Source organism: Phalangium opilio, unplaced genomic scaffold (assembly GCF_054372755.1).
Source record: "Phalangium opilio isolate 3A_F unplaced genomic scaffold, DU_Popi_V2 ptg000070l_1, whole genome shotgun sequence".
NCBI classification, from domain to species: Eukaryota; Metazoa; Arthropoda; class Arachnida; order Opiliones; family Phalangiidae; genus Phalangium; species Phalangium opilio.
This window is the reverse complement of record NW_028324182.1, coordinates 11,723,126-11,751,097: the sequence shown is the minus strand read 5'-3', so window position 1 is coordinate 11,751,097 and position 27,972 is coordinate 11,723,126. Positions and strand designations below refer to the sequence as shown.

Here is a 27,972-nt window from a genome sequence, read left to right as displayed (position 1 = left end):
GCGTCTGGATGACCTATGAACCTTTCGGTAACCATACCCTTCCCCATCTATTCTAGCTACCAACCTCTCCTTTATACTAAGCCTCATATAAAAGAAAAAAAATATTACGAGAAGACAGCAAAATTTACATAACTGACAATTATAAAAATCTAGGCTTACATAATATTAAATTAAAAATTTAATTTTTTTCTTGTTCGCTCCTGAGAGATAATTTATGCAAAATCATAAAACACGTAAGTACAATAATTATTAATTATAATTGGGGGACTAATTAGGCGAGGAAATTAAGGCGACTCTAATAATCTCAACCTGCAGCTATCATAAAAAAAAAGAAACCAGATTTAAACTGCTGGGGAACTGTTGTATCCGTGGGAAAAATTAAATGTGAACAAGACTAATTCTCGTACTACACAGCCGTTTTTAATTTAAGGCAAAGTGTCCCCTTTCTCCCGTATCATTTGTCTCTGTTCTCTCATTTTTTTTTCTTGGACGGTGTATTAAATTAATTCCGTCGTACGTAAGTCTAGGTCTAGTACTGTTTGCTTTAAAAAAAAATTAAAAAGGGTAAATTTTTGCAGTCCTTTGAAGCTTTCGTAATTTTTTAATTCGTACGTCTCTTGGAGAGAAAAAAAAACGAAGAGAGGGTAAAGCTAGCCTGGTTGACGCGAAAAATGTTTTTTGAAAATAATTAGAAAAGAGCTCACGAAATAATAAGAGAGAAAACGTCTAGCTGAAGGATTAAAGAAGGAGGGGTTTAGCACAAAACCAGCGGGTTTCGGATTTACGCTACATTAATTGACTGTAATTTTACCCCGAGAATACCCCCTTGTGCAATTAAGTTCTAAGGGTAAAAATGGCGCATGTGATTTTTAGCATACTTTTTTATCCAGGTCCGCTCTGGAATTATTTATTTTAAATATAAATTAAATAAAATTGGTATTTCGTAGCTTGAACGCTCTATTTAAAAGCTATAGAAAAATACACAACTCTAGGCTGTAACTAAGTTGGTTCTTCAGTAAAAACTGTCGTATTTTGAACTAAAGGAGCCAATAATTTCACTCAAATATTTGACTAAAACCATAACTAAACCTCAGTAACGAAAAAAAAACCCATCTTTCTAAACACATTAATTTAAACTCTATTTCTAACACAATTAAATGATAAGTAACTTTTTAACCTTTACGACCTTTTAACCCTCAAATTCCATATATAATCCTTTGCCACAGTTATTATTTAAAAAAATGTGTCCAACAAAAGGCAAGTTTCGCTCTAATAATTTTTCTCCAAAATGCATGGAAGGGCTTTCCTTTTTTTCAGATATAAAGTCATAGCACTGATAGGCAGCCCAGTTATCTCTACAGGCACCAAAACGAAGCGAAACGAAACTGTGTAATAATAAAATATTAAAATGAAACCGAATGACTTACACAAAACGACTAACTCCAAATTAACTTGACTAGGTTCTCCGATTCCATTTTCGGCAACGCAAGTATAAACTCCACTGTCTTTTGGAGTGGCGCCTGGTAAAGTATGATTGGGCGTGTTGGAAAGAATCATTCCACTTTTCATCCATCGAACGCTTCGGACTGGTGGGCTGGACTGAATACCGCAGGTCAATGTAACGTCCGAATCGGTCAAAACTTTCAGGGGATTAAACGGTCCAACCGTTAATCGAGGTGAATCTAAAAAAAGAAGAATTAAGAACAACTTAGTTTAATTAGTTAATAAACAAAAAAATTTAGATTAGGAAAACATTTAATAATAAGTTAAATATTCATTAAAATACTTGTATTTGCGTAGCATTAGTTCGAGACGCTGTTTACTCGTTAAACAGTGGCTCGATATGCTTATACAATGATTGAGTTTTATAGTTTATTTACCAATTGGTTTTAGTATATAATAATGTTTGTAAGGAACGCGTGTTGTATTGTTAAGAGAGAAAACGTGACTTTTACATTAACGACTTTCTACTAGACACGAAAGGCTAAAGTAACGCGATTCTTTTACCCTTGTTTGTCAAATATAAATAATACAACTTTATTAAACAAGATTTCGCAGCGTTTTGAATACGAAATTTTACTACTTTTCTTTCAAAACAACTTCTTAAAAGTCACTTAAACTTAATTTAATTTTGTAAAGAAGAGAACAAATTAATTCAATTTAAAAATTGTTATTAAAATCTTAGAAATATATACGTACAAACTCATCTTTAATAATAAATCAAACTCGAATTAATTTTTATTATCATTATTTTTTATTTTAATGGCAGAAAAATCTTTTAAGTGTGTTTTTATCTAAGTCTCCATTTAATATTTAAAAATCAATTAAGAGTGCCAAGGCCCAAGGCGAGACAATCTGTATGATAAATAATCACTCTAAAAGATAGTTAAGATATGAACTTGATCGAGAAGGAGTCAATGAAATAAAAAACCATTAGCAAATTCTGATAAAACAATTCACGGTGCGAGCAATCATAAAATAAAAAAAAATAAAACAGATATATCAAAAACCATAAAAATCTCGCGGAGAAAATAAAAAATGAAGGGGGAGAAATGACGACCTTAGTTTTTAGTCCCAGCTCCGTTCGTAATAAAGCGTTTTAAACGGTAAAGGAGAGAGAAAATGAAAAAAAAAAATATATGAAAAATCGATTTCTTCGCTAGATAGGAGAGCAGGAATGTTAACAAAAATGATTCTCTTTTAAGAAAATCGAACTTTTTTTTATTTTCTTATTCTTCTTCTTTCATAGTCGTAGCGGACGACGACGAAAAGAAGTTACAGGCTGTGCGTCGATGCAGAAAAGTTAAAGAAAAAGCTCTAGGCGAAGGGGGAAATGGGAGGGGACAGGAGAAGGGATCAAATGATGGTCATTAATAGGACGAAAAGGTGAAGGTTTCCTCTTCTCCCCGCTCAGTGCTCACTGGCTTCTTTTAACTCGCCTCTCATCTTTAGAGAGAGAGAGAAAGGGGAGACGGTTTAAAATCAGGGGAAATTAAGAAAGGGAAAGTTAAGAACGCAAAAAAAAAAAAATAAGAGTGGAAGAAAATGAGGGAGGGGGATTAGAAACCAACGCCCTAAAGGTTTAAAGATCCTTATACTACAACGACAACCCACGCTGGGAACAACAAGACGGTCAAGACTATATCGTGTACGTCCAAGCTAAAAACGCTTTCCAAATTACAGCCTGGGTTTCTTTTCATCATAACTTTTTAAACAAACTCCTAATTAAAATTTTAGACTATATTACACAGAATACAACTTTAAAGAAGTCATCTATACTCAACCCCTACTTTACGGATGACTAAAAACAATCTAAGGGGGAAAAAAGGGTAAATGCAGACACGCTAATAAACGTAAAGGTACTAATCGAAGTCATCAAAGGTTGGCAGTGAAGAGAAAAGGGGGCGTTAGGGTTAGAGAAGGGATGATAATATCATTCTCCTTTCTCTCCGTTAAATTATTAAAAAGAGCATTGGCGATTTCAAGCAACGAAAGGGAAGCCCTAATGAGCCTACAGAGTCCCACTAAAACATATAGGCAAAAGTCAGAGAAGATAAAATTTTGGAGGAAGGAAGAAGCTAAGGTTGGGGGAAAAAAGCAGATCAAAGTCATTTGACTTCTAGGAGAGTTGAAGACCACGCTGAGATGCCCCGCCATTTATCAGAGAAGGGTTAAACGGAATTTGCCTTCTCTTCCAAATAGTCCGTTCATCTTAAAAGATGCAACATGTACGATACTACCCTCAAGCTGGTTTGTATCTTCCTTCCTTCAAATCTCTTTAAATAACAGGAATAAAGTGAACAGAGTTTTATTTCTCCAAGGATTTTTCCCCAAGATGAGAGAAGAAAATGGAAAGAAAGTACCCTATCGAAGATTTTTCGTTTAAAAAAAATATATATTTTACAAAGTGAATATTAAGGTTTAACGAAGCGTACGAGGTGATGAAAACGGGACCCAAAATGGAAAAGACTCGAAAAGACCCAGGAACGAGAATTTTCAACTAGAAGAAATTAGAGAAACATTTTTCTGACGTTTTTAAACTTTTTTTCTTCTTTTTCTTCTTACTCTGGGCGCGTAAAACCGTTTTCATATCACATTTTGGGTAAGGTACATGTACCGATGGTTTTTACGGTATTCGAGATGCTTAAAATGTTAATAACGTGCGTAGAATCGCATTGAGTTAATGTTAGAAAATTTGAAATTTCGTTCGCGGAGGAGGAATGTTTTAAACGATGACACTTTTTCGCCATTAAATTTTATTTCTTTTTCTCTCTCCCTAATTTTTCTTACGAAATGAATTTGGATATTTCGTCCCACACGATTATGGTTGATAGACGACCGACTTTTACGTGGGTTGGGAGTCAAAGTTCTAAGAGATAGTATAACATATCAATTCTATTACATTAAAAACAACACCAATAAACCCCACCCATTTATATCGTTAAATTAAATAGAAACTGTTAGTCATAAATTAGAGTATTTCATTTCAAATCCATGAACTTAATCAGATTTCTGAGAAGAAACGATACGATAAGAATATCATAAAATCACAAGACATTCCCCCTTTTTAGTCGGTCAGTTGCATCATAAGTTTATAAGATATGTTCCATAAGTATTATACTTTGTAATGCTAGAGACTTACAGCTCGAGCTAGTTCGAGAACGACAAGCGAGAATTGCATGACTACACTCGGTTAACTTTGCAGTCCATCTAGGTCCTATATAGTCTGTACTAAGCCTTTGACAGCGCCTGCCTCACCAGGCGTCGCTTTACCTCGAATCTATGACCTACGTCATTTCACCAGAAGCTCCAGTTTGTAACAAGTGACAAACTTGTGGAACATATCTTATGAACTTATGGTTGCATGCAATGAGTAAAAATAAATGTTTAATAGTTAATGACTATTATGCAGAGAGAGAGAGAAAGGAGTGAGAGAGTTCGAAGCCCCGATAAAGAATACAGAATAAATATAAAAAAGATCGTTCCACTTTTCCGAATCAACTTAAGGAGTGGTTTACTATTTAGCTATAAAATAGCCAGATCCGTTCTCAGTTCCCTACTTTGAAAATTAGAGATTTTATTATTGAGTTCGCTAAAAGCTGAGAAGGTAGAATGAGCACGTCAGACTGCAATTTCCTGCAAAATTAAACTCTTACATAAGAGAAGGGTATGCATGGGAGAAGGAAATTACTCTTCGGGTCGGAGCTAAGGCTAACTCTTAGATTTTCACTCTTGATTCTCCACCCTTTCAACGTGTACAAAAAATTATATTTAATACGATTTCATATATACAAACGCAAGGGGGGACACACACACAGGCTTGCAAAATTTCTATAATAGCATAGAGAGAGAGGCGAGTTTGGCGAAGAGAAAAATGAATCTAGTTAACGAGCTATCGAGTGATTAAACGTAAAAATGAGTATAAGGAGGCACCAGGGGAGGGGGTGTGGGAAGTGGAATGCGCAGTTTTAACGTTAACTTTAGAGGAAGGGGCTTCATATAGCAATCCTCCCCTTTCTCATTTGACGAGGTTTAAACACAACGAAGACGCGTGGTACAAAAAAATCTCCCTCGATCTAGTAAAAAAAAGAAAAGAGGTTTTTCTTTTTTTTAGTGAGGAAATGACAATGTCATTCCCCAAAATTTTCGACGAAAAGCTTATATATGCATGTGTAACTGGAACAAGTTGGTTAAGTAACGATAATAAACCCTGTACTTTAAAAATTAATGGCCCTAAATTGAAATTATTATGCTATTAACTAGTTTCGCGATTCATAACTAGTTATGTCCGAATGTCTTAATCAAAACGGAATGGCCTCTATTTGATTAAGAGGTATATACCCCTATCATAATCAAATTATTCAGGTGACCAGTACCATTTCAGTTCAGGTGAGGTCAACATGGAAATTTTGGTAATAGGATGAAGTACGTAGAGCTAAGTATTTGATTAGATAGATACGATATATCAGTTCCAATAATCTTTGAAATCTTGGGTTGCAATTAACATTGATCACTTTCAACAAAACTTTAAACGCTAGCTAGTTAAAGGATAAAAGAAAAACCTTCCCTAACTAAGCTTCATCTCGCGGGAGACCCGGGGTTCGGCAAGAAGAGGCTTGCGGGGTTAGTCCCAACTAAAAAGGGTAGGTTGTGTCACCTATTACGCGCTTGGAATTTTTTTTTCTAGATCCTATTTTTCTATCGCGGTATATAGTTCGTCTTCCCCGTTCTTCTGAAGGAGTAATTTTTTGAGTCGTTGGCGCATGCTCAATCAATCAGGTTTCCTAAGTCTCTCAGTCATGATTGGGATGGGTGGTGGAAAAGTCGGGCTTTACTGTCGGGTTAGAGAGTGGGTGACAAAAAGGGTATAATGAGATCACAGAGGGGTTGGTTCATCGAGGCGAGGGTTTCAGTCACCGGGGATGCTGGCGAAGATGGAAACGAAGAAAAATAGAAAAAGGCAAAGGCTTATGGAAACTTTCCGATTGAAGTTTTTAAAGGTGGAAAAAAATCGGGGAAAGAGATCCCACGAAATCAAAAAAAAACTCTTTCTTCATTTCAATTCCTATATACTTTCTGTTCGCTTCGGGTTAGGATGTAAGAAACAGAAGAAGCGTGTGGAAACAAATTTAACGGAAGTTATCGAACGAAGTCCCGATCCCACAATCTATTAATTTGCCCTGAAGAATCTTCATTACTAAAAACAGATTGACACCAAAAGTTGTCTCTTTACATACAATCATTTTTAATCCTTCAATGCTATACGTCGTTTACCAGGCAAATTCCAAGGGGGCTGCCATTGCGTCTTAGTAGTTTTTGAAACCGCCATCTAGCGTCGAAGTAAAGCGTAAAATTCGGTATTTTTGTCCCTTTAAACGTCGGTGTTTAAAGCCATCTAGCGTTCAAAAGCAGGAAGTTCATAACCATCGTCTGAAATCCTTTGGCTCGGTGAATCCGATGATTTGAACATATTTTTTAATTCTCATTGCTAATTAGTAAGTTTTGAAAAATAAAAGTGGCAAGTTGGGGTAGAACATGTTCCGTTCTTGGCTGTAAAAGTAGTGATAGGGATTTAAGGGAGTGGAGATCGCGCGTTTACAAACTTTATTCGGGGCCTGACAAAGGGTTAACTCTGTGTCATAAAGACTGTTGTTGTCCGCGGCCATTTTTAAAATACGGAATAAAATCAAAGTACAGAATTCGCTCACTAGATGGCGCTTATCAAAAACTACTAACATTTAAGAAGTGGGAGGTAACCTCGTACATCGCGTATAGCTATCTAAGAATGGCAACTAGAACTATTTCCTTACACCATAATATCCGCTAGGTTTGTACGAACAAAGTCCACCAACGTTTCATAACATCGAGTTAAGCAACAACCGATGGATGGGGAAAGGGTTATACCAGAGAAGTAGCGCCACTTCGGGCCTGGAACTTAATTCAACCGCGCAAGATGAACAGACTTCAACAAAGGGATTCTATTCGGCAAAATCAGTGGGTGGAGAAGAAAGGAGACGAGGACGACGAGAGAATTGCTTTATTTTCACGCTTAAACGAATATATTATAACCGAATTTATTCTTTAAGACATGCACACGCTCTAAAAGAACGAAAGTGGTTGCGATAACACGTACTAGCTGAAGAAAGAAAGAAATGGAATGGAACTAAAGAAGGGGAGGAAAAGTCTAATACACGAATTACCATCTTACTCCCATTTCTCTTTTACAAGTTTAACACCTAGAAAGAATCTAGTTAAAAAGAATAGCTGTAATGTTTTTTAACCATTGGAATAGTTTTATTATCACAATGATGACCTTTGAACTTCAATTTGAAAATTTAAATGGCATGTTAACCTACAAATTCAGGGATGATAATATATATTCACCTTTACTAAAAGTTTGATAATAAAAAGGTTAACTATGCGTAGATAAATCTAACATCTAACATAACCATATTTTACCTAAGTTTGACATGTCGTAAAAGGTCGTATAATCTAATTTGAACCCGTATCTGATGAAAAAAAAAATTCATTTATAATGGAGTTTGGTAGAGGTTAACTATACGTAACTATTAACTAACCCGGAAAGTTTTATTCCCTACAATTATAACAGTCTGGCTAATAAAAATTTGATTTTCTTACTGAGGTGGTGGTATCGTTGGGTTAAAGTCGAGCCCCTTGAAAGCAATTACTTTGGGATGGCAATCTCAATGCGTAAAGAAGGAAAAAAAACTTCTTTGAAAGTAATAAAGACAGTGTGGTATACGGGTGGGCCCCCTAGAAAACCTTGGAGGCGAGGATAAGGGGTCCCCACTCATTCTTTAATCAGGGTATACCATCACGATGTAACGTCCCAAATTTATCGCGTTCTTTATGGAGTTTTACGCTCGAGCGAGATATATTTTTGCGCCGTGCCGAGAGAGGATAGATTATTTCTCCTAGAGCGTCTTGATGCCCAAGAGTTTCACTTTTTTATACGTCCGAAAAGTCTGCCGGAATCCGGAGAAAAGAAGGTTAGTGGCCCCGCGAGGATCTAGAAGCTATTCAATTCTCCCGAGAATATATGGAACAGCAGACGAACTTAAAATTGTCCAAAGAAAGCCCCAAAAGCTCCAACTTGATTGAACAGTAAAATGCCCTGGCCCCTTGGTGTTTTTCATTTCACGAGAAAAATTTTAGTAAGCCTAAATTCAAATTAGGCTTAGTACTTTGATCATGCATGTAACATGACAGTAAATCGAAGCCCATCTTCGATCCAATCGCATGCAACACGAAAATCGACAATATTCATGAATCACTTTAAAAATTCAAGGGGTACCCGGTAACAGGGATAGTTGCAGCCTGGGTCATGCCTGGGTTTGAGCAACAATGGTTAGAGAATAAGACGAAACTAAGAAGAAACAAGAGACAACTTTTTTCTATCCTTCGTAATCAGAAGGTCGTATAATGTCTTTTTCTCTATGTTTTTGGGGATCCCTTCTTTACCCGATGTTAGCCAACTACTTTTCTATCACGAAGGGGATTTTAGTTTCATCTAAAAATGATATTCCTGGATTCGCGAGACTCTTTTTAATGAAAAAAATATGGGATTCTCGTCTTGGGTGTAATCAGAAAAATCTGGATTTGGCCCATTTCTTCATCTTATGAAGAAAGATTCAAGAATGAGATACTTCTTTATAAATGAAAATCATATTTTCTTTTTATTCCCACGATAATAAATAATGAATAGAATGCCATCCATACCAGATATATATATTGGGGAAGCAGAATCATATTTATTTAATGGAAAAGCTAATATTAGCTCGTAAGAATGTAGCTTTTAACTAGTAGAAGTCAGTTTAGAAAATAAAAATATTCGTTAAGCCTAGGTTTCTTATTTCATCATTTTATATGCGATGTCTCGTGATTAGAGTTTTTCAAACTGATCAATTCGTCCAAATTAGGCTTAGAATCAAATATATTTAGCTTCGTTCATATTTAAAAATAAAATTTATATAAATTCAACAGTTTCAATAAATATTTATATTTCCATATTTCCCCAATAAAATGTTTAGAAATATTTCTTTCCTACTGAATAAGTTAACTTTAAAAAACATATTTGCATAATTTAAATACATTTCGTTTCGGACAGGATCTTTGAAAAGCTAAGCCTATTTTGTACGAATACGAGTCTCTCTAGACGCGCAATAACTTTAGACTCAAAAACATGGCTTAAGACTAGGCCTAGGAGGAGTCTGAATGTTGTTGAACTCAAAAACGTCGCCTCTTATTTCAGCTTCGGGGGATTGAGTCTTATTTTTTTCTTCAAAGATTCAAGGGCCGTGGCTTACGGGCAGCGACATAGGAAAAAGCCGATAAAAAATTAACCGCCACTATACGATGACCCCTTCGTAGAACGAAAAGTTAGGTATAACTACGAAATGAACTTCGGAAGATGTTTAAACCAGAAGATGAAAAAAAAATAATATAAAATGAAACCAGTTGGAGCTTTTTTTCTCTCTCTCTCTCTTCTCTTCATGCCCTGAAGTCTGATTTACATCATTCGACTAGACTTACAGCTTGCTTGGTAACTATTTTAGTTCGCCATAACCATTGGAATGAAAGCCTCGGGGCATATATAGAGCGGCGGCCGAGAAATCGCATTTTTGATTAGGGCAACCGGTATAGGAATTTATAAGTTATAGATGTTGTATACCTAATAAGAGGGAGATGAAATCAAGTTTTTAATAAAAGTGCGATGCACTAAAAATAGGTCTAAATTGTATTTTAAATAGTCTATATAACAAGTCTTTCGACATCATCTTAACAATATGTTAATTTTAAGTAATAGAATTCTCAGGAAGGTGCCCTAAAGGTTTTAGTTTTAGAATTTTTGTTACTAAGCTTAGATGAATCAATTAAAGCGTGGGTCATCAATATCGATATCATTTCATTATCTCTTTAAATAAGTAATGGAATGCTCATGAAGGTGCCTATTAAGATACGGTAAAGGTTTTAGTTTCAGAATTATTATCACTAAACTTAACATTATTAATGCGCATTAAGGTTTAGCATGGGTCAATATCGACCTCATTTCATTATCTCTTTAAAAATAAATCGTTTGAAACTTGTGACAGTCAACTTTTAAGAAACGTAACAGAAAAAAACGGTCTGAAATTGTACGTTACGTTTGTTGGGGTCGCGAAACCGGTTACAAAAGAAGATACACTTTTTTTTATAGGGAATTTTTTTTACGTAACATTTTTTTGTATTTCATTCTAGCTCTATCTGCACTTCGTCATATTGTCGGGTCATGCCTATAATTTGGCTTTTTTTTTTATGAAGAGCAGATGTTTCCCAACCAGTCATTTTAAAAACTGCTACCGAACAATTTTTTCTATTTCTCTTTTGGAGGCAGCCCAGCCAGTCGCTCTCATCATCATTATTATCTCTTTTTGACGGTCTTACTCTAGCCTATACACCCGGATAGAAAGAAATTAAAGCTCAGATTCCTATATTTTGGTAAAAAAAATACAACCAAACGCAAATCGATACGGGCCGCGACGAAGATGAGCGAAGGATAAAAAAAATTGTACGAACCCCAGTATCAACAAACGATTTAGTTATTTCTCATTAAAGGGATAATGAAATCTTTAATATATTTTGTTTTTACGCTAAGCCTTGGTAACCTTCCTTCACTACCCAAAGTTATTTAGATGCCAAAATGCGAGGATTGACAGACAAACCAGGCGTTGCTTTACGAGAATCTGTAACCTACGTCATTCCATGACGAGCTCCAGTTTGTAACCAGTGACAAACTTTGGGACATACCTGATAAACGTATGGTAACATCCATATTTCATTATAAGAAACGATCTGCACTTAATTGCATTAAAAACTTGACCAATTTCTTAGATATTTTCTGTGAAATCGGTATTACTTGTTATTATGAACCCAGAATTTATATTCTGGCAGCTTTGTTGGATAAACTTCCTTCTGCCTTTAAGGGCGCTCCCGGAGACTGGCAATATTAGAAGGTATAAACATTATCTTTAATAAATCAGCATTTCTAATTAATTTCAAGCTAAATAAAACACTATATGTATATCCAGATATTTTATATTTGGAAAGAGAAGGAACAAGGTATGTTTTTAATATACAGGGTGTTTCTGAAAAGTCCATTAATAATGAAAGGGCGTATTTATTGGGCCATTTTGAGTCGAAAATGTTCTATGACATTTAGCCGTCCGAGCCACGGTTTTCGAGTTATGATTTGAATAATTTAGGGATGACCCCTTCATTAAATTAGCGCTGTCTTTCAATTTCTTAATTAAATTTAAGGGGTCATCCGTAAATGACTCCAATAATAACTTGAAAACAGTGGCCCGGACGGAAAAATGTCATAGAACATTTTCGACTCAAAATGGCCCAATAAATACGCCCTTTCATTATTGATGGACCTTTCACAAACACCCTGTATGCATTCGTATTAGTTTCGAGTTGACGAAAAAGAATTTTTTTTCTTATATGTAGCTTAATATTTACGCCACGCTGGCAATGTCGTGTAATTGGAATGCAGTAGAAAATGTGAATTCAGCAGCAAAGACCCGTCCGTATACATACATCCAGTAAAATTATTAGTTTTCCAAAAGCTAGCTTTCCCGCAGGCTTAAAATGCGGATAGCCTAAATTCCTGTTTGTCTCTACGTCTATACAGAATATTATAAAGCGAGCTAAGGGAATAAATACGACATAGAGAACTAGAGAAACACGCATTTTTGTTTGTAAAACAGATATTTCATAGCTTGTAATATTCCCCTATGATTTTAACAGCGCGGAACTAGCGAGGGAAATAAGTTACAAGGATGAATTTAAAACTTAAATTACACGCAGAAACCTCGGCGTTAAAATTCGGAAAAAAAAAATAAATTGTTAAAGCTATACCATCAATTTTAAAAAATGGACGATACAAGATAAATCAAATTTTTTCATCCAGAAAAAGAAAAAAAAATGGTTGTTTTTCCGCCTTTAAATTACGAGACTTGTTCCACTTCGCAAAACCATTTCCATAAATTAATTCTAAATAGCAAAGTTTAATAGTAAACGTAAAAAAAAACAACCAAAAAACCGAAGGACCAAGGCTTAAGAGAATTTTCTTTAAAAACCTGTTGCTTAAGTTACGTTTCGTCTCTCGATTTTCAATCTTTCAGAAAGCCCATCAATAAAACGGCAAAAGGAGGAGGGGATTTGCACGAAAACAACAAATGGGGTGTATAAAGGAATCGCGTATATCATTTTCGTATACTTTAATATGATCAAAAACACGAGACGCACGTTTATAAAACCGAGATAAAAAGAGAATGAGGTAATATTACCAACCAGAAGTCTGGTCTAGGGCTTTACACGGGTTAAATCTTACGATTAAAGGGCTATTAGCCTTTGATAATGCGTCGTGCGCATGATGGAGAGTCTTTAAGCCTTTATCATGTCATTCTTCTTAGTAGTTAAGCCTAATACTACCTAATATAATTTGGAATAATGTATACTCAGCTGTATCTAACCAAAGGACATAAACTGATAGGTATAAATTTAATCCTCTGACGTAATTCTAGCTAGTCCTATTAGCAGGGATGGATTAATTAGGCCAGCCCTGGAGCGGCAACTAGATAAGAGTCCCTGAAGTATATTATTCAATGGTTTAACTAGAAATTGACCGTCTTACTATCATTACATTTTAACAATTTTCCGTACAGACTATATGGTACATCTTCACAAGAACAAATAGAAGAAAATTAAAGTACTTACAATGTACTCGAAGTGTGACGCTACTTTCCAGTTTCATCTCTTCCCGGATAGCTCTGTTCCATACAATACAACGATACAAGGCGGCATCATCCTCCATCTTGGGGGTCAAAGCGAGTACACTCGACGTAGGACGGTCCCGTGAGCCACCTTTCTGCATAAGTCCATTTTGCGGGACACCTTGACGATACCATTGTATTTGTGGATCGGGACTACCACCTTGACTAGAACAGGTCAAGGCGAAAGGTTCCCCTTCCCTGGCGATTGGATTACTCGGGGTCACTTGGGGTTCGCCTGGAGCGACTGTAAGAATAGAAATTAAATAAAACTAAATTAGAATAATAAAAATATTAGTTATTAAAGCCATTATCATAATAAAAAACAAAGATAACGCTTCAATAATATTTTTAGATAAAAAAAGTAATTAAAGACTTAAATAGAATTCAAAGTTCTTTAGTATTTAGGTCATTACCCCATTCTTAAATTAAAAGCAAACCATAAAACAATGACGGGAGATGATCTCAAGGTGAAAAATTATAGATTAAGCTCAGTACGTTAAGAAAATAACAAAGGAGCTTATCGTTATTGTTAAAATTGGAAATGGGATTAAAGGACTAGTTTCACGTATGCATTTGATATAATAGGTAATGAAGTCGCGGAACGATTATAGGTACATAAACTAGACCTTTGAATAAAATTAAGCCTGTTGTTCCCAATTCCACTGACGCGGACTGCGAAAAATTATGGAAAAAGGATGTTACTTCTTTTTTCAAGGGCAATTATTTTTAGGGGATCGAGACAAAAGATTGCCTCCGCGCCTTGCAGTGTTTTAATAATGGAAGAGTTCCTTTTTTTATTTTAAAATATATAGGGTAAAGGCCTATTTTCACCCCTATACCTTTTGTCTTTGCATGGCGTCGCCAGTTATAAAGAAACAACCTTATGTCTGCCCCAACCTCATTAAAACCATTGTCATTATAGCTAAGGCTTGTTATTATCGCGCCCCTGTCACTATGTATCTCGGAGATCTCTTGTCTTTCTACTTGGGATAACAAAAACTTCTAGACCTAACAATACCGATATTGGTAGAGACATGAGTCACCGTACAAGTAGACACTTTCCAAGGAGCATCCAATTAAAAGAATTCATTAGCTTGTTCCTTTTTTCTTCAAAGAATTTTTATTATTTTTTTCTTAAGTGAAGGTAGAAAAGATCGAGTCCCCAAGAAAATTAATTTGACAGGCCGTAATGACCCGTTAAATTAGTAAACTAATGTCGGGTTTAAAACTTTTATTTAGTGGAAAATAAATTGGAATTAACTGATTTATGGTGTTAGGCCTAATTCAAACTATCGCGTACTAAGAGTCTAAGCCTAATTCAAAATATTGGATTTTAAGCCTTGGTCTACATTGAAATTAATTTTCAACGCTGTTTAGGCGATTTATTTTTGGAGATTTTTCATAAAACCAATCGAAATTGGGGATTATAAGTCTTAAATATGACGACGTTTCTGATTTGAATAAAACGCTTGCAGGAAGGAATGAAGTTATATGGAATAAGAAAGGATTTTTCTCGAGAGAAAAACTTTATCCAACCAAATATGGAAAGGAAAAATTTTTGCACTCATGGGCAATGCAGCTTCGGAGATATATTGGCTTTACCAATTTCTACACTCTTTATGTAAATTGAAACCTCTTTCGGCTCAACGATTCTAATCTTTCCGTCTTATTCTCTTTCTTATTCTTCTACTAACTTATAATTCAAAAGTAGATTAGTCTTAAGTTAGAATTAATTCAGGTTCCTTTCAGATAGTAAACGCCATCAGATGAAAAATTAGTTTTCCCAAAATTCAGAGTTAGTAATCAGACAAACGCATATGCATTGTTTATAAAATCTTTAGGTTAATCTACTTCCGCTGATATGTATTACTCGAGCCATGAAAACTTCGAAAATAAAGAAAAAATAAAAATCTAGAAGAACGAAACGGAAGGACTAAAAGAGATGAAGTATGCCTTCGAGGTTTAAATTTAATAACGTCCTGAAGTTATACAATTTGTTCGCGTATTCACCAGGAATGAAGAGTTTACGGGGGAAGCTGAGAACGCGGGTAAAGGGGATTAATAATCAAACCACCCCTTGAACTTTCAACTCTATTCGTAGCATCCGAAAATCTTTGAAAATTTCATTTTTTTTTTCTTTTAAATTTAACGAAATTTTATAAAGTAAACCTTCTATAAATAGAGAGAGAGGAATAGTCTAGAAAAGTAAATAGAAGAAAAGTTAAGCCTTGGCCGTTGCAAACTTCTGCAAAAATCTAAATGCAAAATAGAGCGATAAAACAACCCGGGCTGAATAAGAATTTGGACATTATGAAAAGAAGCGGGGATCCTTTTGGCTCCGGGTTATAGTAGAGGCAAAAAGGGGTAAATCTTTTATACTAAAGTGCTCTGGTAACCAATTGCCAGCCTACGCCAAAAATATAGCCCCCTCTTTCTTCAATCTTTACGAATAAAAAGAATTTTGTAGACCATCTCATTTATAACTGGGAATCAAATAAGATTTTCAATAACGCGTAAGAGTGACGCGCTGTCTACTAACATCGATTGAAAGAAAAAGAGATTTGAGAAACAAGATCGACAAGTTGCAATCATAAGAAAACTGTACCCTCGACTGTAACTGCGATTACTGCACTTAAACATCACGTGACCTTTAATAACAACTTGCTAAAAGGGGGGCTACATTCAGTACATTCCTCACTCAGATTTAATTTAAAACGAAATTATCTCTGAAAAGGTTTCAGCTAACTTTTGGATTTGAATTTCATCAGGGGCAAACAACAACCCTCGAAAACCTTATACATTTTAAAAGGTTTAAAATTTAAAGGTAAAAAAAAAGCCAAAGTCGTTTTCAGGGCCCAGGAATCATAATTCGATTTTCTACTCTTTTTGCCACCCAAAAGTTTGTTACTGCTTATACTATCGACATACAAACTCGGTATTGAATAAAAATGATGAAAAAAAAAAGGATTTTTTTTTTATTTATTTCTAGAGCACTATACCGAAACTCGGTATGACAGATAGGATGCGATGGTCCAAAAGAACTGAAAAAGCTAAAATATATTCTATTGAATGGTTTGAAAGTAAAGAGAGGATGCTGCTGGGTTTATATAATAAAACGGCCGTTATCTAAAAACCAACAAAATCAACACGGTTATCAAATGCGAGGGAATGAAAGAGAGAAAATATTATATACTAGCTCACGTGATCTCTTTTAAAAAATTGCATGTACTTAATGTATAATTCATAAGACGAAATAACAAAATTAAGTACTTAAAATTTAAAATTTTCAATTTTATAAAAGCAAAAGGACTAACTAAAAACTTCAAAGAATTCTTTCAACGACTTGATTTAGGTTGGCATTTTAACTAAAGTTAATCCTTCCTAAGTATCAAATTAAAAATTGAATTTAACGCATTAACAAGTTTTCTTAGCCTTTGATGTTTAAAATTGACCAAATTTAATGAATTAGATATATTCTCGGAATAACAGAAGACCTTAAAATCTAAGACTACGTAGGATTATTTTTGCTCTTCTAAAATATTCATTCATACGAGTTCGCGAATTTCTCAGAATCAGAATGTTCTTCTTAATCTTGACCTGTTTTAATTTTAATTTTATAACTTTAATACACCGAAATTAAATTTATACGATAGTGTATATAAGTTTCTATTTTTAACCTTGGAAAAATCTGATTTAAATGTACTAAATTAAAGTTTCTCTAGTTACGAACAGCTTTCATTTCATCTTAGAGCTTCTCGCCTTTCAAAGAAGGTGAAGGTGAAGGTGAATCCCACGCAATTTATAGCTTTAATATACGATATAAGAAGACTTAAAAAGTGAAAACTAATAGCTTCCATCAGAAAAAAAAAAGAAAAAAAAATAATTTTAATATAATACTTTTGACAAAGTCGAATCCTTCAGTTTTACACTCAAGTCGTACTTCAAAAAAAAAGAGTTTCTTACACTCCGGGCGATATAATCGACAATATATGCAAAAAACCAAGCAAAAACCAATGGAAAAAATTGAAAAACGACTCCAGATCCCCCGGAAGACGTATTTTTTTTAAGCGGGAATAGAAAAAAAGGGACAAAAAACTTCTACCCCTTAATCTCAGGATCTTTAAAATGGAAATCGACAATTTTTTTCTTGTCGACTTCCAATTCGTCTCGAAGGCCTGGAGCCTAGCTCAGAACAGAAAGTGGCTCACCACCTTGGAGACTTGAGAAGAAAAAAGAAAATAGCTTTCTATGGACTCACGTAAACCTCAGCGAAACTAGGTGAATGTTTTACGCTTCACTCAAGAATAGGGTGCTGGGGATTGGTCTAAAGTTAAAATATGGACTTTCAACCCACATCTAGGTAGCTATAGCCTAACTTCGTAGTAAAAAAACCTGGGATGAATCGTAGACGAGTGAGAAATAGAGGGATAGAAATAAAATAAAAACCAAAATAAAAGGCCCCAGACTATATAAAAACCATTTCTGAACTGTCGAGAGTTGTCACGTCTCGCGTCAAGTACTATATAGGGGTGCCCTTTCTCTCCGAACCCAGACACATCCGTGTTAAGTATAACTGAAAGGAGCCTGCGTAGTAGCTAGCGCTCTATTGACGTACCAAGCCATACCACCCGTTAAAAAGAAAGAGGTATATGGAAGAAAACCATCTAGAAATAGAAGCAGTAGCTAGGCCTTGGCTCTACATGATGCTGACCCCATAAATCTCTTAAAAACTGATCACAGAGCCCGTATATAAAAGAACTGAGAAAAAGGACTTGAGATAGATGCTAAGGACAGAATGGAAATTGATGTAACCACTCGCTTCAGAGCCTCGAATCAAGTTTGAACCAATTTTATTCTACTCCTAATACAGGCAAGTTTTAAAACAGGTTTAGTTGTGAGTTTTAAGGCGAATATAACACACTTCATACACCTTTTTAAACCTAATTTAAAGTCGAACATTTCAAGCTCCATTAAGCTGCCTCCCTCCCGGCATCTCTCCAGATTTTCGTATCAAAACTATGAGCGTTGGATCGACCCTTTAAAAACGCGTTAACAATAAACGAGACAACAAGAAGCTAAGGTTTGAGACTCTCCATGATTTCCCCCCTTTCCTCTTACACGTCCCTACACCCAATTTCTTCAAGAAGTTAAAAGCGTCGCGAAAGCTAGTGGGGGGAAAAAAACCATTTTTTAGTTATTCTCGTCACAAAACCATCCCCAACGGGTACCCCCTCTTTTGCTTGATTCAAAGTCAGTATCCGTGACGATGGAGAGGTCCTGAAGTAGGTATACAGGCGGGTAAAAGAAGATGGGAGGCTCAGGGTGCCCTCTTCAAAGTTACTCAGGCGTCACGAGCGGGACCGTGCAGAATAATTGAAGGACCCCTTGCCTTAAAAAGTATATAAGAAATTTTTTTTCGGAATGGGACCTTGAGTAGAAACGGTTTTATTCCATTCCTCCTTTACAAATGACCCCAAATATTTTTTCTACAGCACGAGCTTTTTCTATTCGTGAGAATAGTTGAACTTTTTTTCAAGAATATCGGGTTATTAACCTGTAGCTTAAGATACGGGTGCCCATACCGTATATAAACGTTAGTTTCACTCAATATTCATGGGGTAACCGAATAAACCTGGCCTCTTCAGGAACAAAAGAAACCAATGGACGAATGGTAGAAAAAAAGGCCTAGCATAATGTTTTCGTCGCTCTCAGTAAGATCTATAGCTTGGGATTTTTTTAAAAAGAAAAGTAAAGGCGCCGGAGACGCTATGGGTGTTTCTAACTAAGCCCGAAAAGACAAAAGAGAAACGTGACCCGACTGCCAAAATAAAATGAGGCCCATCCCAACCCATACTGGTATACACCCGATTCGTTCTAGTGTCAGGGCTTTTTTTACTATCTTTGGGATGGGCGTAGTGCCGCCAACAGTGTTGCCAAGATTGTGGTTTTGATTTAAATATCGCAAAATAAAATCTAGAAAAACCGCACAAATGTGCTGGTGTTGAACTAATATCGCCCAAAAGCTAAATAAACCGCGCAATTCAGGCGGAAATTCTGCCACCAGACAATAATGAACTTGATTTAGAAGCTATTTGCGTTGGTGCACCGTTTCCGCCACCCTTAAGAGGTACACTAACTATGTAAAAAAACTGGAGTTTTAATTAGAGATTGGGTAGAAACTAAGACGCAGCTTCTTTGTTGGTTTTCATTTTATCAATATTGTTACTCTTCGGTTGAGTCAACAACCTTTATTATTTATTACAAGAGACAACTCTTTCCCTTTCATTTGAACTCGGGGACTTTTGTCTTCCCACCCTCTCTTGCCTACTTGTATTCCGACTTTATCCATTTGCCGTAATTAACTTAGGACGTGATTGCCTCGTAAACTTTTGAGACATTAGGCTTAGCAAAGTTCGCGGTAAAGGGAGAAAATCAAAGAGAAGAGAGAGAGGGGGAAGGAGGGAGAGAACATGGAGGGGTTAGACTTAAAGAGGAGGCGAAATTGGGCAACAAAGATCGATTCGTACAGGAAGAATCGATTTATCAAAAGCGGAATTGAATCTGTCCATCAAGATCACGTTATTCGATGGCTAATAATATATAGCGAGGGACAGTTTGCCCAAGGATCCAGGAGGATCGACTGTGCATTGCGACCATAACAGAATTGGTTAAATACCCACAAGAATATGCAATTATTATATTATTAAGATATATTACTATCAAACCTTCTGTCCAGTTTGAAATAAATGTTCTATATTCATGGAATTATGTAAGGGTTAGGGGTTTATTGATAAAAATAAGAGGAAATTAGATATGTTCGGAAATAATTGAATACAAATCGAAGTTACGTAATAGAGAGGACGATCCAAATCAACGTCATACTGAAAGACAAACATAACTGCGTGGGACTATATCGAACCGCGTACGATTCTCCCCCGATTTTCAACAAAAAGACAAATAAGAGGGAAATATGAACGTTAAAACCACCCAATTATTTTCTCATTCGATAACGACAGGTGGATGGTTTCCTAGCATTATTCAGACAGGTTCGTATTACCGCATAATGGATACACTATTAAATAAGGCCTAAAACACCGCCCTCTCAAGTTTCAGGAGAAATTGTACCAAAAAGAAACATAACGATTTTCATATTGATATTTCAGAATATAATAATCGTTACTAGACGGGAGCTTCCCCAAATTCTATCAATAATGTATATTAAGCTCGGACTAATCTTAAATTCAATTAATTAAATAAACATAAATAAAAATATTGTCGATATAATTACAATATTTGAAGGTCTAAAATTATGTAAACGGTACAGAAAATTTAATGGGAGTTCTTCTAAAATATCCGAACCATTAAAAATATTTTGTGTATATGTATTTTCAGTATAATTTGGAATTAAATACTCAGAACCAGAGGGGCAGAAAAATAAATCTCAAATATTACGAACCCCGGAATTGAATTTCAAATATATTAAGATCCGTTTACATAATTTCTTTTAAGGGAATGGGGGAGAATTTTCTTCATATAATTAAGAAACCGGAAACATTTTAGAATCGGAAACGCTTCTAGCAAACAAGGTTTCAAATATCTAAGTTACAGGCTTAACTACTGGTAAATCGAGATTATTGGGGAAAATTCAGTCTCGGTCCTTAAGTTTAAAGATGCACCCATCCCGTGTTTTCTCTCCCCGTACCAAAAGAGGCACCACCATCACCAAAACCTTTTCCCAGGAAAGTACCCAAAATCTATATTAGGTAGTTTGAATTTATTATCGGGAATTAAAATCGAAGAGAGAGAGGATGGGGCGGGATAACGGAAAGGGGCCCTATTTTAGTGAAGAAGCAATTTACGGGACAAAGTTTCTACTGGAATAATATTACAACAAACCTTCTCTTATCCACTCCCTCCTAGCTCTTCGAGTTTAAAGCTATTTCGGTTCTCCGTTTAATGGGGCGTCTTTTTGGTGGGGTAAAAGATTAAAGGAAAACGTCATTAAATCTCCTATTGTCAATTTCGCGGAATAATGGAGAAACTAGAACGAAGGGGCGGGTGGTAAACCCGGTGGTACGCGAATTTGAGGGAGAAAGAGTCGGAAAGGTAAATTTAGACCGGAACAACTAAAGGAGCCATGGAATAAGGATGGAGGAGATGGTCCTGAGGATGAAGATGCTTGCGAGAGAAACGAAGAGATCTTGAAAAGGAATCTTGTTACTGTTGAGACAATCCTCTTTATTCTCTCTCCGTTTCTGTCCACCGGTGTCGCGGTAGTCCGCTTGCGCCGGTGTATCTATTGACCTCTCTTCTCCCCATCTTCTTCCAAGATAGCGTTTTGAATATAGAAAGACAGAAGGGATGCTAGGGATGGAAGAGGCTGAGGTGGGGGGGGGGGGTCGAGCGATACGCGCTTATGGAAATTACCCTTTCGCCAAAGAGCTAATTAGTTTTCAGTTTATACATACAAGGCGCCGTTTACATTTGGCCTGAAATTATAAGGACAAAGTAATCCCCCTGGTGTTTACCCAAGTTATATGTCGACGAAAGAATGAAGAGGGTCAGGAAAAAACCTCACACGATGTCGCGTAAAATACTTGAGCGATGAAAGGAAAATTGGAGGGAAGATTTTTAACATCAATAAATATGTCGTATTAAGAAATTTAAAATGGAGTAAAGAAAACCTTAAAAATAACTCACTGGGCTTTCCCTACGGAGAATGGACTACCTAATTATTTGATGAAATAAAAAGAAACTTCCTATTAACGACGCTTGATTCATGCAAATTTTTATAACATTGATATTTAGATTATTAATTTAATATGGTTGAATTAACCTAATCAGACGCCCGTAAACTCGTTTAAATTGTATTTTAGCAAATATTACCTTGGAAAAATAATATTTTTGGGGTAATGACCAACAGAACACCAACCAAAATGATTAATAAATTCAGTTCGACTTACTCAGTACGGTGACATCATAGTTCTGATTGAAGACCTGAAGTCCGGAGCCTTTTTCCCTTAACCGACATTGAAAATGTCCGTTGTCGAGATCATACTGGGCCCTGGAGATGACCAAGTCGTATTTCCCTTCGCTAGGGGCGAACTCGACAGTGTAGTGAGAGTCCAGAGCCTCATTACCCAAGGCGGCATTGTCGGCGCTCTTTTGGTTTCGTCGAAACCAGTAATAGACAGTGTTGGATGAAATAATGGCCGGATCGAACCGACATTGAAGCCTTAAACTTTGACCTTCCACAACATCCTTGGTTCCAGCCGCGTGAGCTAGTGATGACGTGAACGCGCTGGCCAATAGAATGGCCACCAGCGTTAAGGTCGTCATGGGTCAACTGTAAAAATAGATAAGAGAAACGATAAATAAATAAAAATCAAGTTTTGATTTCTAAAAGTAGGCTTAGTGAGTCGTCACAACTCAAATGAAATTGAAGTACAAGAAAAACATGGTCAATGCAGACGCTCTACACTGTTATAGTTAAATAATTGTAAATATTTCAATACTGAAGGTGATAGATACGCTGTTTAATTATGTAAATTTAACGTAAAATAATATAAAAATTATTTAATCCCTTTCTCTATTCTTAACATCTTATAGACGCAGCATCCTTCCTGCTTATTGGTAAATATTTGATAACCTTCAAGATATCCTTCGGAATCAATTTCGGAAATCCTTAAACTAATAACACCCTGTTCGTATCCATACATCCCCCGCACCCGACCGGAGTTGCAAAGACAACGTTATACGCTCGCTGCCTCTCTGATCCGTTAAGTAAAGGGGGAGAAGTATTAAGCTGGATTCGAATACACGGAATGTAATTAACTATTTATTCGACTTAAAGCCGTTAGGATGTCTACATACGTAAAAGTGAACCGGATTGAAAATGATATAAGAGTTTTGACGGAAATTCTCCAAGAATATATATATACTAGCCGTTACCCGCGGCGTCGCTCGCGTGTAATAAGAACTTCCATCTAAAATGATACAAAGAATGTGTAGATTTTACTGATGACTAATATTTTTGTAGCACCCTAGGAGCGAAGGCACTCGGCACAGTCCGTCAGCCCGTCGGGATATTTTTTATTACTTTTCACGCGGACATTATTCCATAAAGAAGGGTTTTTAAGTTTTTGGCCGCCATTTAAAAAGATGGCAACAAATCGAACCTAAAAGACCATTCAGCCCGTCTATAGGTTAAAGGAAACCATTGTACTAAATATTTGTGAAATCGGTTGAAACGCGCGGACTTTATTGCATAGAGAATATTTTCTTACATTTCTGGGCGCCATTTTAAAAGATGGCGAAAAATCGAACCCGAAAGACCATTCAGCCCGTCTTAAGGTTAAAGCAAACCAGTGCACTAAATATTTGTGAAATCGGTTGAAACGCGCGTACTTAATTGCATAGAGAAGATTTTTTACATTTCTGGGCGCCATTTTTTAAGATGGCGGCGGATTGGAAAAATCTTTCTTAGTACGCGCCTACTACTTATGAGTAACGTTCCTGCAAATTTTCAGCCTTCTAGGGCAAGCGGTTTGGGCTGGGCGTTGATTATCAGTCAGTCTGTCAGTCAGTCAGTCAGGACTTTGATTTATATAGATATAGATACACATGCAAAGATATTTATTTATTTAAAAGGAACAACTTTGAAAGAGCTAAGGGAATATCGAATACGTGAATATTTAAAAATACAGCAAAAGCTAATGTTTTCCCCGAGATATTTTTATATATTCAATAGATGATGAAATGAGTCGCCGCGATGCTTGATAATACCAAGAAGTGATATCTAGTTTATTAAGGAGAAGGTATAAAATCGCCACATTTCCAGCTTTATCTCCAGTCCAAACGAAGGTCCGGAGTTAATCCCCGCCTCTAAATTACAACCAGCATCTCATTGGTTCTTGAAAACTAACGTCAGCGCGACGTGAATGAGGAAAATTACGTATTTTCCGACTGAGGAGAGGCGAAATAGCCCGGCCTACTTTTACGTCCCCCCCTTGTATTTTGAAATGGGGGCTGGGACTATGGCTCGGCGCCAATACTTAGCCATCTTATACCTTCTCCCTTATAAACTAGACATCGCTTCTTGATAATACTACTAAAGTTTGATCCAGTAAATAGAATTAAAGTCATTGATTTCACCTTCCCTTTTAAATACAAGCTCGATAAGAGAAATCGCGGAACGAGAGAAAAATATAAGAAAAAGGAAGATAAGAGATTTCAACGATTCTAGGTACAATCTCCGAATTCACTTTCATCCCTAGGCTCTCTTAGAAGATTCGAAGCAAAAGAGGGAGAAAAAGAGAAATAAATTTTTAATTCCACTTCGCAACGAGCTTAGGAATTATTTCTAGAGTTAAAACTTGATTATTACAACAGAGATAGGCTCGAAGGCTCTTCTTCTTTCGTATCTCTTATTCTTATTATCGTGGGAATCCTAGGAAACAACTCGCGGCCTGGACAAGAAACAAGAAAATGGTTTAGAACTGCGGTGGAGGAAGAAAGCTCGCGAGTTGGTCCCGGTCTCTCTAAACGAATTAACGAGAAACTAACTGAGCCGGCGAGAAACCCAAAGGCTGGGAATTAATGAAGATATATAATATTTATTCTTAGTTGATAAAATTTTCAGATTTAATATTTTTCCTATTATAAGGTTAGGTTACTAATCTCGAATTTCCATCCATGAATAAAATTCGACTGCATATAGATGAGGGAATGAATTTTAACGAGGTTCTATCCTATTTCAAAATTAAGTATACATAACGTACATTAAAGTTCTTAATGCTAATTAAAATTATTTGAATTCGTTAAATATTTTACGCGAATTTTAAGTGCGATATCATGAATTATAATTAATAATTTTGATTTGATAGAAGAGCATTTCAAGTTTCATAAATGAGTTAGAACTTAAATATATGGGTTACATTTTAAAGTAGATAAAAATAAAATCCATGTAATCCAACTCCTTAGAAGTAGAAGAAAGGTGTCTACTACTCATTAAAGAATGGAAACATTTTTAAAATTAGCAAAGAGAGCTAGACTGAAAATTATCACAAATTTACTCAAGAGAGTTTAGTTTCAGGAGATTAAGTTAGGTTAATCCTTTTAGCCAGTCGCAGTGTTTTTGAACTTTAAACTTTATAAAAGAATGGTAGACTTCGCACAAAAAAAAATCTTGCTTAGGCCTGGGGATAATTTTCAATTTCGTAACAAAAATCCCAGACAGTGTTAAACTGAAACAAAGCAGTTCTAAATTTACACAAAAGCTGCAAACTTTGAAAAGAGCTTTGGGGAAGGGGGAAAAAGTGCAGACAATACACTACTTTCGAGACGTTGTTACGTCTGTTATAATAATACTATAGCCGTTCGCAGAAAGAAGAAAGAGGTGTCAAAAACAGAAAGATAGCGCCAAGATATAAAAAAAAAGTAACAAAAATAAAACAGAATGGATTTTCAATATACAAAAGAAATCTATGCCAAACTAACGTTTCGTTCCGTTAGAAATATATTATATGAAAATATTGGAAGTATTCTTTGACCTCTCTAGAGAGCGAACGAAAGATAGAGCAATATAAATGGTTATATTCTCAAAGATGTCAAACAATTGTATGTTGAAACAGCATTTTCCAAAATATCAAAACTTGTAATATCGTTATCTTTTCAGGGCGGGGAATCCAAAAATAGCCTGGCGATCCTTTGAACCGTAAGACTGAGAGAGAGAAAACGAGAAAGACTAAAAGGGGGTCACTCATTCCCTTACTGTAAAACTCCAGCATGGTAAAACAATTCATTCAAAATCTCCATGAATATTAAACGGAATATTAAACTTTCGTCTGTTTGTGTGTGACAATTATCTTCGGTTACTGTTTAATATTCTGGCTAGTATTGAACGAATTCTTAATGACCCTTTTTAAATTCGATAAGACCAGCCATGACGAGAGAGAAGCGCCTGAAATAAGCAACGGGTCGTTGCCGTTTTTCCATGGACAATTGCGATCAAACAATACTTTCACGTTTCGCTATTATACAAGTTTGACTCGGAGTTAGTGAAGGTAAAGGCTATAACGGAAAGGCTCGTGATAGTGGACCAAAATGGTCCATATAAGGAAAAGAGGATGGAGGCACCGTTTTCGTCAGGAAAATCTTTCCTCCAGTTTAGTACGATGCGATGTTGTAAGGAGAAGACGTTCCAGAACTGATAAGAGAGAGGAAGAGGCTGCTCTTTCTCTAGTACGAAATCGTTAAGTATTACCCCCTTCTTCACAATGGCTCTATAATCGTTCGTACAGTTATTAGAACACGCCACACGTATCCCCTACGTTCAGATAAAGGTTGGAGAAATTATTCACTTACGCTAAATGGACGGGAAAGTTTAACCGGCTGAAGGAAAACCGGGAGTTTAAACATCTTTTCCACCAGAAACCATAAACTTAAACAAGGATATTGGTAGATATTGGAAGGGATATAACGAAGGATAATAGCCCGAAAAGGAATATCGGTTAATATAATATAAAGTCAAATAGTGCTCAACCAGCAGCACCCTCTCGCTTTCCAAACAAATCCTTCCTCTTGCTAAAGATTCTTCTTCCTCACCCCCATTTCGCTTTCCATCTAGGTCGGTATGAATTATAATTAAGCGTCGCTATAAGCATGTCCCTTCAAAGTTAGGCCAGAGCCAAAGACTTTCGTTAGAAGCCTTTATACATATATATATATCTCTAGGAAAGAGATGGATAATGAATAATCATTTATATTAACGACATATCGCGCTTGAGCTAGAGAGAAATTGGTACTGGCGTGGAGGAGACTGCCTCTATAGGATGATGATGGCTCGGGATTCCGAACAGGAGGAGGAAGGAAGGATGAAGAAGAAGACTTACAGGAGCGAACGCTCTCTCTCTCCGCAATCGAACGTTTGTTTAATGGCCGAATGCTTTTCTCTTCTCTCACTCTCTGTGAAGGATTTCGAAACTCTGCGGTAACCTTTTAGGCTCGTATTCGACCCCGCAATTTCCTCTTTTAATCTTTTCTACCAAAACACCACTGATATACGAGTGCAAACCCCCTCTGAACGAAAATGAAAACAAACTAAGTAAGCCGAGAAAATAGCTAGTAATTAGAGGAGAAATACATTTCCGAGTGCTGGAGGTTTTTGACAAAAATACAGATTATAAATAAACGTTGATATTGCTCTTTTTGGTTTGAAGTATTGGTTAGTTTTTGACTTAATTATATTCAAAAGTGAGATCAAAATCTACCTGTTAAATGATGATACTTCAGGAGCGAACTCAAATTAAATTTAGTAACGTGTTAGTACTTTCAGTATATCTAAATCCTTTTAAAATAATTTAAAAAATTGTCTTTAATTAATTTTGAACATCATTTTAACGCGGCACATTCGTCTCGAACCATTTAATAAACATAACTATTAATATTTAAACTCAATTTATAAAACTATAATTATTTTCTTATCTTAAACATTTTCTCACGACTTTCGTTTTCACAGTAAATAATTTGAGGTACCCACAGTAACTAGTTTTCGCACTCAACTCTATCGCTTAACAAAAATTGCCAGCCCATCTTTCTCCATTAATGTAATAATTTCTCAGAAACTTATATAAAA

At 35.9% G+C, this 27,972-nt stretch overlaps 1 protein-coding gene across 3 annotated transcripts in view; it reads right to left on the bottom strand.

Moving 5' to 3' along the window:
• The window catches only part of LOC149661640 (cell adhesion molecule Dscam1-like), a 183,565-nt gene that overhangs the window by 25,300 nt on the left and 130,293 nt on the right, over positions 1-27,972 (bottom strand). For all 3 annotated transcript variants that reach the window (XM_089843202.1, XM_089843201.1, XM_089843203.1), the window contains 3 exons: positions 22,301-22,683; positions 13,282-13,581; positions 1,428-1,682 (listed from right to left, as the gene is read on the bottom strand). In XM_089843202.1, the coding sequence (XP_089699328.1) occupies positions 1,428-1,682; positions 13,282-13,581; positions 22,301-22,676 (931 nt within the window). In that variant the 5' untranslated portion in view covers positions 22,677-22,683. The remainder of the gene's footprint in view (positions 1-1,427; positions 1,683-13,281; positions 13,582-22,300; positions 22,684-27,972) is intronic.